The 13,825-nt window shown below is 46.7% G+C and overlaps 1 protein-coding gene across 3 annotated transcripts in view; it reads left to right on the top strand.

Annotated features, from left to right (window-relative positions):
* The first annotated feature begins 943 nt into the window (after nucleotides 1–943).
* The window catches only part of SUOX (sulfite oxidase), a 54,941-nt gene continuing 42,059 nt past the window's right edge, over nucleotides 944–13,825 (top strand). For 2 of the 3 annotated variants that reach the window (XM_088473140.1, XM_088473139.1), the window contains exons 1-2: nucleotides 964–1,021; nucleotides 7,499–7,585. In XM_088473140.1, coding sequence (XP_088329266.1) covers nucleotides 7,577–7,585 — 9 coding nt within the window. In that variant the 5' untranslated portion in view covers nucleotides 964–1,021; nucleotides 7,499–7,576. Of the gene's footprint in view, nucleotides 1,022–7,498; nucleotides 7,586–13,825 lie in introns of all 3 variants that reach the window. The other variant, XM_088473138.1, reaches the window with a different exon arrangement.

Below are 13,825 nucleotides of genomic sequence, written 5' to 3'. Positions count from 1 at the left end.
TAAAGTACTAACCAATCAGCTTCTAACTTAGATTTTACAGGTTGTGGGGGGAGATGTATCAAACCTTGGTGAAAGTGGAGAGAGATAAAGTACCAACCAATCAGCTCCTACCTGTCATTTTAAAAGCTGTTTGATCTATGTACTAAGCCTTGGAGAGACAGAAAGTGGAAAGTAGATAAAGTACCAACCAATCAGCTCCTAACTGTAATTTCTCAAACTTACAGCCTGTAAAGTGACATGATTGGTTGGTACTTTATCTCCATTCACTTTATCTCTCTCCAAAGTTTAGTACATAGACCCCTTTGTTTTTGTTTGAAAAATGACAGAAGCTGATTGGTTGCCAGTTTATCTCTCTCCACTTTATCTTTCTACAAGGCTTGATACAGCTTCCCCTAAGTTTGAAATATGACGGTTAGGATCTGATTGGTTGGTACATTATCTTCCACAATTTTATCTCTCTCCCCCTATATATCAATAAAAAAAAATCCTGCTGTAGTATATTTTGTTTTATAAATGTTTCCAGTTATATCAGCAGTTTATTTACATCTCTCAAGGACACCCTACAAGTGGCCTCATAAATAAATGCAGCTGCTCTGCTTTAGGAGGAAAGTACAGATGTTATCACACACAAATCATAGTCCATAGAACTCCTTTGCATACATTTTCAGAGTATAGAATATGTTAGATCCTGTACGAAATATATATATATATATATATATATATGTATAATGTGAGAAATACTAATTTATTGTCAGCATTTATAAATGTGGGTCGAAATTTCGGACACTGGGGCTTTATTTAGTGCTAATGTTTTAGGAATCTATTTGTCAAATTAAAGAACATCCATTATCCTGCGATGAACTTGAAATTCAAATGAGAGAGGAGCTCCCGGCAGGGTGAAGTGGGTGTGTTGGTGACCCACCTCCTTGTGACGTGGCTTTCCGTGCTGTAAAAGCAGAGGGACTTCGGGCAGAAAGCCCGACCCGGGTGAACCGATCAGAAGAAGGAGCAGCGCAGGGAGGTACGTCTGTCTATTATCTATCTATAAGGCGCTGCCGCACAGCAACCGCACCGAGCTGCACGACACTCATTAGCGGCAGAACAAGCGCAGACGGCGTCAGCGCCATCACGCGCCATGACCTGTCCCAAAGAGCAACTTGGAGAGGGAACGCAGCAGCACCCACCCGGCCCCCCACACACACCCAGCAGCCACCTCCACCGCACAGAGGCAGAATGCCAACCATGTGCTATATCGCCGCAGGGAAGCTGCAATAGCAGCATTGTAGCGCAGTGGTCACACCACAATCATCTTGTGCCTTGTTTTGCAGGTTACTTATTTTTGCTATTTCTTGACATCTGTCTTAGATCATCTATGCTCATGTTTGACCCAGTTATTATTTTGGAAAGCTCCACAAATCTGGAAAGCAGGTGCCTGTGTGCAATGTTTAGAGCATTGCGAATATATATATATATATATATATATATATAAAATATGTACTATTTTCTTCTGGGTGTTTATTGCAGCTGCAGATTTAGGTAATAGAGAAAGTGCTATATAGAGTGTGCTGAAATGATGTTCTGGTGGGTCTCTAACTTCCGTAGTGATCTACAGAACATTGACCTGTGCCAGATATCCCTTTAGCAGATGTCTCTTGATAACATACACAAGTTTATTTACCAGTTATTTAGATAGTGCACACATATTCTGCAGTGCTTTTACAGTTACAAGTTATGTCAATCTATGTATAACCCTGTAAAGTATATCTGTGTTAACAGTGAGATCTGGTGTAATTGCTTCAATGTTCAGTACAGAAACTTGTGAAGGAATCATGCATTTTCTATGCTGTCAGTTATTATGGATTTTAGAAGTCATTGGGGGAGATGTATGAAGCCCAGAAGCGGTATCAGCGCACATTATGTGCGCTGATACCGCTTCTCCCCGATGTATGATCGGGGGTCTGGGTGGTAAATGACAGGGGCGTTATCTGCCTCTGTCATTATCGGCGCTGCTATCTATAAGATAGCAGCGCCGAGCGGCAGTGCCATGTACGAACTGTCATGCTGCATGACCGTTCGGCCGGCTGTAGCTGTCGTTATCGACAGCTACAGCCCGGCGCTAGCCTATACCCACAGCAGGGACAGCGCTCTAGGCTGCACGCGGGGATCTTGCGATATTTGCGAGATCCCGCGCATGCTCAATGGAGCCAGCCGAGACAGAGACACAGGGCATCAGCACTAGGCTGATGCGCTGTTCCCTCTAGCGGGTAGCGCTGGAGGGGGGAGTTATCGCTCCCCCTCTCCGGCCGATGAGATGTTCTTACATCTCATCGGTAGTGCTTCCTGCTGCGCCTCGGTAACGTGCCGCTTTCATACATCTACCCCATTGAGACTATGGGGTCTATGTACTAATAATCGCAGTACTGTCGTTATTATGTACCTAACTTGCCAGGGATATTTTCATTTTTAATAAAAATATCCTGGCTATGTACTACGGGGTTGCGGTAACCGCTGTCCCAGCGAGTTATATCCCCGGTATTTTTAGGAGAAGTCTTTCACAGAAGTGAAAGAATTATGTGGGGAAAGATGACACTGCGCATGCGCACGTATCTGCTTCTGGAACCGCCTAGGGGCTGCGGGGAAGAGAGAAAGATCTCTCTCCTGCACCTGGAGCCCCCATAGGCTTACAATAGTTTACACCATCTTCGCTTTTTGGAGTTTAGTACATAGGGATCAATAAAAGGGATTGCGATCTGCAGCGCTAATTAGCACTTTGCTGTAGATTTCTGTGAAATCTCCTGCATTGTGCTATTAGTACATAGGAACAATACATACAATTATGCAGAAACTGTAATTTCTGAATAATTTTATGTCAAAAAATTGCTTGTTACCTAGGTTTATTATGGTCACACACATGACTTTTCAGGCCAAATGTAATGGGGTGAGAGTTTAGAAAACGTGAGTTTTCTCATACTTTTTAAACTCTGCCAATGTAATCGTCTGAGAACATGCAAATTCACATGTTTTTCACAATTAGAAATACTCTCACGATTTAAACTCTCATCCAGATGTTTTCCCATTTTGAAGATCAAACTCGATCAATGTGTAGTGTGAGATGCCGGAGCCATCTTCCGGCTCCCGCAGTGGGTAATGGGAGAGACGTCATGACTTCTCTCCCATGGTGCAAAGCGGCCCGGGAGGACAGACTGAGGAGCTGATAGCAGCGGCAGGAGCAGGAGCGGGGTTTCAGGTAAGTGTTTCGTTTTTTTATTTTTTTATACATGTCTCTCTACTGGGGGGGGGGGGCTACTACTGGGGGCACTACATAGGGGGGCTACTACTGGGGGCACTACACGGGGGGGACCTCCACTGGGGGCACTACAAGAGGGGGGACTACTACTAGGGGCACTACAAGGGGGGGGGGGACGACCATTACTGCGGGCACTATATAAAGGGCAATACTGGGAGTACTGCATAGGGGGGAACTGCAACTGGGGCCACTGTTTAAAGGGCACTGCATAAGGGGTACCACTATTGGCACTGCATGGGGGGACCACTACAGGGGGCACTGCATAGGGGGGGGGGGTGTACTACTGGGGCACTATATAAGGGCTTACTACTGGGGGCACTGCACAGGGGGGACTACTACTGGGGGCACTATATAAGGAGCACTGCATAGGGGGTACCACTACTGGGGGCACTGCATAGGGGGACTACTACTGGGGCACTGTATAAGGGCTTACTAATGGGGGCACTGCACAGGGGGGACTAATACTGGGGGCACTATATAAGGGGCTTACTACTGGGGGCACAAGGGGCACTGCACAGGGGGGACCACTACTGGGGGCACTATATAAGGAGCACTGCATAGGGGGTACCACTACTGGGTGCACTGCATAGGAGGACTACTACTGGGGCACTATATAAGGGCTTACTAACGGGGGCACTGCACAGAGGGGACTAATACTGGGGGCACTATATAAGGGGCTTACTACTGGGGGCACAAGGGGCACTGTACAGGGGGGACCACTACCAGGGGCACGGTAAAAGGGGCGCCAAAAAATATACTCGCCACCTGCTTCTAAACCGAAGGACAAACCTTCAGCCTGACGGGACAGGTCTTCATCTGGGGGATCCCAGAGTAAGATACCGACTTTTTTAGTTCGCCCAGTGCTGGTGTCAAGTCACCACGGATGCTTGGGTAGGAGTTGAAGTCTCTCACGGGTACGCCCTCTCATTGCTCAGACGGCCTCCCCACATGTTTTGCTACACAGGCCCTTCTTCAGATCCGAACAAGGCCTTACAAATCCAGAAAGCTATACAGTCCTTGCGGTAGGCAGGGGTATTTATACCAGCCCCACTATCTCAGCGAGGGACTGGTTATTCTACTTTCTTTCTGGTGCAGAGGCCGAATGGTCCTCATTGGCCTATCCTCTATCTTAAATCCCTAAACCAGTTCCTAAAGGTGCCTAGGCTCAGGAGGAAACCCTTACGCTCCATCATCCGAGATTTGGAACCTGGGGACTTTTTGGTATTGCTGAATATTCAGGTAGCGTTCCCGCTAGGCTGTTTTAGCGGGGCGCGGCGCCCTGCCCTCTTTCTGGAAGGCAAAAAGCGCCCTGCCCTCCAGAAGGAGGGCAAAAAGCGCCCTGCCCTAACAGCTTGCGGGAACTGTCTTCACCCGTGGGTCGCAGTGTCCCGCGGGTGAAGAAATGTGCAGTGACCCGGTCACCGCCGGAGAATAGACGCCGGGCGCATGCATACCTATAGAGCCCTCTCATCAGCGTTAGCTCAGATTTGCTGTGCCACAGCAACACTTCCAATTTTCTGGCTCTGCCCTTGGGACTGTCCACTGCCCCACCAGGGTTTAACAGATTTATGGCTTTTATGACAGCCCACCTGTTCAGGGTATCCGACTGTTCCAGTATCTGGACGGCCTCCTGCTCTTAGCAGGATCACCAAGGTACTTTAAAGCCATTTCAAGTTAACCATTGCTTTCCTTCACAAGCACAAATGGTTAATCGACGGGGAAAAAGTCCTCCCTGAATCCCTCACAGGGTATGATTCATCTGGGAGCCCTGCTGGTTTCCCAATCTGAGAATCCTTCTGACGTCAGACAAGATCCTCAGTCTTCAACTACGAGTGCGCGGATGTCTCCACAGTCGACAAGTGTCATTACACTTTGTACTGCGGGTTCTGGAATCCAGGGTGTCTACCTTCGGAAGTGTGGAATATGCTCAGTTCCATTCCAGGCCTTTGCACAAACTGATCCTCTCCAGATGGAACGGGTTTCTCCATCGGACCACTGTTCAGATGATTATGCTCTCTCTGGAGGTGCATCTGTCTCCATCTGGGTGGCTATGGGCATATCATCTAGGGTAATCCTTACAACGGACGCCAGTCTCTGGGGCAAAGTGACCGGTCTGCACATCTTTCGGGGCAGTTGGACGTCTGTCTATTCCACCCTGCCAATCAACTTATTGGAACTTTAAGCTGTCTTGGGCCCTCGCTCTAGCCTATCACATACTTCACGGTAAACCTGTAAAGGTTCAGTCTGACAATGTCACAACAGTGGCTTACATCTAGGAGACACTCGTAGTTTGGCAGCAATGACCAGAATGTCACACATTCTGACAGTCCAAGGGTTTCCTCCCGGCCATCTCTGCAGTGTTCATTCAGGGAGTTTTCCATTGGGAAGTGGACTTCCTCAGCTGTCATGACGTGCATCCCAGGGACTGAGCAGCGGGGGCCTTCCAGAGGTGGTCCTCATGGCCTTCTGACTCTATCACACACTGCTGGTGTTAGAGTCCAGAACTAGAGGTACTGAAGCAACCTTCGGTGACGCGTTGTCAGTGAAGTGTACCTTCCATTTTTTTGTACCTATTTCCTCCGGTCTCCCTTCTTCCTCGATGTCTTCGGAAGTTCAATCGAGACTGACGTACTCTTCTGCTGGTGGCTCCAGATTGCCCCAGACGTCACTGGTACTTAGATTTTCGGAGTCTCCCCATCTACACTCCGTTCCTGCTGCCTCAATATCCGGACCTGTTGTCTCAGGGTCCTTGCCTTTCCCTGGACCTGGAAAGTTTGTCTTTGACTGCGTCCCTACTGTGGCTTCTCTGGCTCTGTCATCATCGGGATGTTTAGAGCGCATAGGCCAGCTTTTGCTGGTATCTACCACAGTAAGTGGCATATCTAATTCTTATGGTATCGTACCTGCGATACGATAAGGCATGTACGATACCATAAGAGGCCACCCCAGTCCTCTCGGCTGGGGTGGCCTCATTGACTGTGGTCCGGCCTATCTGGCTTTACATGGTCCGTTCAAGTTCCTTCAGGAAATCAGACTCCTTATTTTGTAGTCTATGGATTTCACAGGAAAGGATGGCCTGCCGATAAACAGACATTTGGCTAGATGGCTTCGTATGTCTATCTCAGGGGCCTACACATAGGAAGGCGTTTCTGTTGATGCTTATTCTACTCGGGCTGTGGGCCCCTCGTGGGCGGCTGGCTGTGGTGCCTCGGCTGTTCTGCCTTGCAAGGTGGCCACGTGGTCTTTTGTCCACACCTTTCTAAGGTTCTATACATTGGATTCCTTTGCCTCTCAGGATGCTTCCTTTGGGCGACGGATTCTCCTCTCATTACAGGAGCATCCCTACCCTTATAAGGACTGCTTTGGGACATCCCCAAGGTCAACCCTGTGGACCCCCTATGGACCCTGAAGAAGAAAATGAGAGCTATGGTAAGAACTTACCCTAGTTATCTCTCTTTCTTTGAAGTCCATGGGATCCACAGGACACCCGCCCTGACGCACCTGGCTTCATATGGGCTGTGTTACTGGTCACCAGTTTCCCGTCTCCTTCTCTGTGAGTATGGTACTTGAGTGTTCCAGTCTTCTCTCTTTCTTTCCTCCTCCGGCTTTTGGCTACTTACAAACTGAGGTGCCTCTGGCTTGGGGGCGGGGTTATAGGGAGAGTGGACCCAGTGCATCCTGGGATCTGAAAGCTTTAACTGCTTGGTGCCCGGATTTGGTTCCCAACCTATACCCCAAGGTCAACCCTGTGGACCCTATGGACTTCGAAGAAAGCGAGATAACAAGGGTAAGTTCTTACCATATCGCTCATTTTTAAATCTATGTTTTTAAAGTAAAATTGCATGTAACTTTGTTTCCCTGGATGACCAGGGGATCTAGGCTCTGTGTCGGCTGCTGGATGTCCCAGCCCCATCCAGGGAAACTGATTGCATTCCCATGCAAACTCATGCCTGAAAGTGGTATAAGGTGGTGCATGGGGAGCTGGCCAATGCAGCCAGCTAATTATTTTCAGGGAGCGCCAAAAAGCATCCATTTGGTGGCCAGGAGACTGCTGGCTGGGGATCTTGTCTGCCTTGTCCTGGAGCCCAGATTCAGGTAGAGGAGGTAGCTAAGTCCCCCTCAGCAGAATCCTGGAAGTACGTTTTTATAGGGAAGATTTTATTTTATTTTTTTATTTTTTTTTAATTCCAGACTTGCCGGCACCTGATGATCACTGCGGGTGGGCTTAGGCACAGAGGAGTAACCACTCCCCACTGTCCATAGGGGACAATGTTAAAGGTGAGCATGTCTTGTGCATGCTAGGCATATGCACATAACTTGATTGTGTAAAAACCACAGGGCTGATTTACCCCCTCTGGTAATGTGTATTGGATTAGGATAAATGAAGGCCTGTGAGCCTGGTTTATATGCATCTTTTTGGACATCAGGAAGAATTGTACTGCTGTGAACCTCTGTATGCTGTACTTCCTAAGCCAAGGGGAGACTATGGGCTCTATTTATTAACATTATTTTTACTAAAATAAAGTGAAAAAGAGTGTTTCCACACCCTTTTCACATTATTTTAGTATCACCTATAGTTATTACAGGGCAATTGGAGTAGAATTCGTAAAATTCTACTCCAACCCTTAAGTATCACTTATTTTTAGTAAGCAGATCGGAAAATGGGAAATGTGATCCGACCAAAGTTACTAAAAATAAATTGTAAAAAAATACCGGGGAAAGCCCTGTGATAATAACGCCACCTGGAGGTGGCGATATCCAGGGTCTCCCCCGGTTACCGGGCTCCTACTCTGCTCTAAAAGGCAGAGCAGAGCCCGGAGCCGGTCCCAGTGATCAGCTGTGTGGTCTAAACAGACCGCAAGCTGATCTCTGCTTAAAAAAAAATTAAAAATTCACTTACCTGACTCCAGGGACCGGTGGTCGGGGCTCCAGGTGATGTTCTCCCTCCGGTCAGCTGTTCTCCCATGGTGCACTGCGGTCCGGTCATTGGGTGATCGGGTCCCAGTGCAGTATGGGATATCAGCTGACCGGAGGCATGGAAGACATCACCGGAGCACTGATGACTGCAGGTAAGTGCTATTAAGGAGGGGGGTCGGCGGGGGGTGGGGCTTAACGACGGGGGGGGTAGCAGCGGCGGCCGGTTGGCGCATGTGCGGGCACTGTCACGGTATGGTTTGCGAAAATACCGTGACTAGTGTGCGGAGGGGATTCGCAGGGACAGAGCTTTATTGCAAGCGCTGTCCCTGCAAGGGATTTGTAGTAAATCCCTATGATATTGTCTGAATTCGCATTGCAAATTCAATCGATACTATCACACGACAATCTGGATTACAAATGTGGATTGTAGTAAATGGAGTCCTTTATGAGCAATAAACATCTTGACTTTGACAGCTGCATCTGTATCCTGTGACAACAGAATTGCGCCAAACGCTATTCCGTTCTCTGACTGTTCTGGATTGAGCCCAGTGTCTCCAAGCTCAAGCCCTCTGCCAGCTACCGAGTAGGGACTAGTCCATTGTGAGGGATCAGGAGGTATCAGCCGAAACCAATCAGGAGGTGTGGCCGCAGCTTGTCTACGCACACACAGCAGAGGCGGTTCCAGGTGGTGGCGTAGGATCCTGGGAGAAGTAATTCCAGGTGTCCATGTAGGAGCCTGGGTGTACATAAGCGGTTCCAATCGCCGATTGTAGGAGTTTGATGGTGACAGCGTATTACCCGTCCGTGGTGCAGTGGGCGGAGTCAGTAATAGGTTGTTACTGATGGTAAGAGGGAATCTCTTATACCCCATGATCCAGTGGGATCGATGGTGTAATGGTTAGCATTACTGCCTCACAGAACTGAGGTCATGGGTTTGATCCCCAATACGACGTTTGTATATTCTCCCTGTGCTTGCGTGGGTTTCCTTCGGGTACTTCGGTTTCCTCCTACACTCCAAAAATATACAGATGGGTTCATTTTTGTTGGGAGCGAATTAACCTTAGTGTGTGTGAGCATGTGGTAGGGAATATAGATTGTAAGCTTCACTGGTGTGAATAGCTGAGTATTCCCTCTGTAAAGCACTGCAGAATATGTGCGCGCTATATAAATAACTGGTATAAATAAACCGTAATCTGTGGCCACTTAGCGGAGGCTAGGTCATCCAGTTACAGCAGCATTTTAATTTTAGTACATCCTGGTTGCACTCTGCTTTGCACTGGCAATAGAGAACAGTAGCCTATTCTTTCATTAGAGATCTGAATTATGTTTATGGCTCTACAGATATAGTATCAACTAGTTCTAACCACCTTGATAATAAAAGTTTTACGTGTTTAGATAACTTGTGTGCTTCCTATGTTATGTAAACAATCTCCTTGTAATGTTTGTAGGTCAGTGAGTAACAATATACTACTCTCTGAGCTGGAGATAGTCTTTTCTCCATATTATTCTTTAGATGGGGGAGGGACCACATGATTGAGGGCCCAGTGATTTTAGTGCAGTGGTTTCCAGCTAGGCTGTTGGAACGCATTTGCATTACTTACTATATTGGGCTGGAGGTGTCCCAAGGATTGGATTTAATTTTACGACTGATTTCCCTTTTAATCTTAAAGATATGCAATTGGGGAAGTTAAATCTACCAGTTGCTGGAATCATCCCATCCCCAAAAGGCATCGAGCTACCTTGTTCGCACTGTACAATTCTGGTGACATCCGCTGAGTCCCTACCTGTCTTCCTTGGCACTCCCCTCTCTGTCTGCATCGGGCCTACATACCTCCTGTAACCGGGATCTCGAGTGCACAGGACTATGGTTCCTGCTACTGACAAGGCTATTGCCCGCCCAGTGTGCTGTGACATTGAATCCGTGGCTGAAGGGAACTTGGTGTCACCAGCTCAGACTAGACTTCTGCTCCGCTGATGCATTGTGGACTGCTTGCCACCAGTCATTTTGTTTGCTCATATACACAAGGGAAATGCTAAGGTTGCCTCCTCCTCCTCCCCATTCAGTGTGAATGAACGACCATCATCTAAAGATATATCTGCAGATCACTTGATCTGCAGATCTCTTTCAGCTGTGCACCCACCATAAGGCTTACAAGCGCTGGGAGATTTATATATATATAATATATATATTATTCACACACTGTAAGGAGATGGGGCATGTGCAGTGCAGGACAGTCATTTTGGACAAACAAAAAGGCTACCTGCTGGGACTAACGCCACTGCTGTCCCTGAGAACTATTTTGCTAAATAGTAGGGAAAAGCATTGAGAGAAACAAAATATTGTGTCAATTATTCGGAACAACTTCTTCACTGAGGCTGATTAAAGCCCCAAATACCTTAATAGGCATCTTAGGAAAGGACCTTTTCGATACATGACGTGGTCTTAATACCTCTATGTGGGACTACACTTTTTACTCCTGCTAATCTAGAATGTATTGGTAGGTTAATTTGCTCCTGACAAAAAATGTAACCCTGGTGTGTAAGTACATGGACATGTGGTGGGGAACATAGATTGTAAGCTCCATTGCGGCAGGGACTGATGTGACTGGCCAAATATTCTCTGTAAAGTGCCACGGAATGTGTGCCCTATATAAATTTCTGGCAATAATAATAATAATTCTTGTGACTTAAAAAGGTAACTATTTTGCATAGGCAATCCTGAAGCCTTTTGTGTGGGATTTTATAGATGGAAAGATAATATATAAATTGTATAGATTAACCTCAGTCCAAAACAGCTGCCATTTGCCTCATCTACAATAGTTTGGCCTCCCTGATGGTACAAGCTGTCCCACCTCACACTCCTCTTGGTGCTGTACATGTTATAGGCCCCATACATCTGCGACGGATTGCCGCGATGCTGCAACCCAGGATTGCAGGATCGCAGAAACCTAACATGTTGGATTTTGTCGGATCGCGATCAAAAAATTATCACAATCGTCAGCGATCCGGCGACGGATCTCTGAACATCGATGGTGGGCGATCGGAAATTTCCTCAGATGTATGGGCACCTTTACTGGCCTAGGCTGAGAAGTTGACTGTATTGATGCACTTCCCTTTCACATTCAACTGTTTGACATTGTCATAGGACTGTTAGAGCCATTGGGGCCCCCACTGATTGTGGGTGATGGTGCCTGTAAGCTTAGCATGATTTTTGTTTTTTACCTTTTTCATATTATTATTATTATTATTATTATTATTATTATTACTACTACTATTACCAGTTATTTATATAGCGCACACATATTCCGCAGCGCTTTACAGTGAATATTTGGCCATTCACATCAGTCCCTGCCCCAGTGGAGCTTACAATCTATAGTCCCTTCCACATGCTCACACACACCAGGGCTAATTTTTGTTGGGAGCCACTTAACCTACCAGTATATTTTTGGAGTGTGGGAGGAACCCCACTCAAACACAGGGAGAATATACAAACTCCACACAGTTAGGGCCGTGGTGGGAATCAAACCCACGACCTCAGTGCTGTGAGGCAGTAATGCTAACCATTACACCGTCTGTGCTGCCCATATCCACTGAAACCTGCATTTTTAGTATCTGTGGTGTTCTGTCTGACCTGTGGCTACAGCTCAAGTTTTTTGTTTTTTTTTAGATGTTTGTCAGTTCTATAGGGTTGTATTTGGGCTTGCTGTTCAGGGTGTTGTCCTTAAATGTTTCTGCCATTGCTGATAACGGCTGAGCCACGTTACCCTTTTCAGTGAGTGCTCTTGTGAAACTGTATGCTTGAGCATTCTGTTTTGTCTGTTTTGTTCCCTGACAGCTAAACCTAAAATGATCAGTTATATGTAAAGATACATCTTCCCTGTGCTAAATACAGTAAATTTCAGACTAAGACTTGCTCAGCCTGCAAACACTTTATCCTTTGAACTTTTTGCCTGTTAGAGTGAAACTATGCAAGTCTAGAGGTGGGTACACAATGCACAGATAAATCTGCAGATCGAGAGATCTGCAGATATATCTGAAGATGATGGTCGTTCATACAAACTGAACGACCATCATCTGCTTCTGGCCGCAGGTCCTGCTGGCCGGGGGGGAGGGGGGGGGGTGTCCCTCCCCCCTCCCCCCTCCCCTCCCCTCTCCCCCCACATGGCCTCTGCCGCATCTGTATGGGCGACTGGCCGAAGGACAGATATAGCTGCCATCAGCTGTGCAGCTAAGCCGACGCGATATGTCTGTGAATGATGCCGTTCAGACGTATCGTTGGTATGCACTGGCCGACGCGCACCAGATATATTGGCCAATCAATTGATTGGCCAACATATCTGTCGGGAAAAGTTTGAAGAGCTTAACAATGTATATGAACATTTCCAGCACAATCTCTGCCCATAATCCAAGATATTACACATAAGGGATTTTAACACTTGAAAACAAGATGGGAGATATATATAGGTACAGATGTGCCCAGCTAGTTTGTTACTCCATACAGCCATACCGTGCCATGCATCTCGCGCCACACAGAATATTTCTTAACGGAACGTAGTGTAGAACTGGAAAGAAGTCATCGTGTAAGACAACTTTTTGTCCACCAGGTGTCACCTTTCCTAAACTACACAGCACATGTGTCAGTGTTCCAATGCATTTTCTGTATCACCGCCCGATGATTGACTGACAGAAGCTATGATTGGGTACACTACCCGACAGGTGCAGCTCTCAACATGGCTACAGTGTGTAGGCTAGTGGGTAAAGTCTGCACCTTGAGGGCTGGGGTTCGAATCATGGAAGGGGAGTTTTTTTTGTGTTTTTTTTGTTTTCTTCTTTTGAATAGTCATTACTAGATTAAAACGAAATCACTTGGTGGTGTGTAATTCTGTTATGGCATGGCGTGACTCTGTAGTGCGAGCGTCTTTTATGCAACTTTTTACCTTCAAAAGCATCTAAATCATAAAGCGAATTGAATTGATAGCACAAGCAGCTCCTGCTGATTACAATGATATGCAGCATATACTCAATGAGCCAGTTCGGGTGTATCTGCACGGGAAATGTTAAGTTGCACTAATAGCGACTATAACACTTTAATGTAGTGATTTGCTTGCAGATACACCTGTACTGGCTCATAGAACATAGGCATGCTGCATATCATTTTAATCAGCAGAAGCTGCTTGTGCTAATAAGACGCATTTTAGGGTACAAAGACGCTCTGCGCTACCAAGTCACACAGCACTCCTGTGACCTTAGACTCAAAGCATTTCTCTCGACATCCCACCACTTGGCATTTATGCTATACAGTAGACATTGTACTGTACACATAACAGGGGGCAAGTTTTTCATAAAGAGAGATGTCAGGTTCAATACTTTTAAAATACACTACTTTGCACTTCCCTTCTCCCTTCCTCCTCTGTGTATGGCCATCCAAGTTCCTTCTCCACCTCCCCCCACCATCACACAATTACTGTTCAACTCCATTGAGCTCATAGTATGGCCCACTCCCACCATCATTCGCTTCTATTCAATGCTGCCGCATGCTGAGACCGCTATTGACATTGTACACATTGCCTGCTTTAATTTGCACACTTCACATCACATACA

Source organism: Taudactylus pleione, unplaced genomic scaffold (assembly GCF_031769625.1).
Source record: "Taudactylus pleione unplaced genomic scaffold, aTauple2 ptg000130l, whole genome shotgun sequence".
NCBI classification, from domain to species: Eukaryota; Metazoa; Chordata; class Amphibia; order Anura; family Myobatrachidae; genus Taudactylus; species Taudactylus pleione.
Note: the sequence above shows the minus strand (reverse complement) of the source record. Positions and strands in the feature narration are given on the sequence as shown.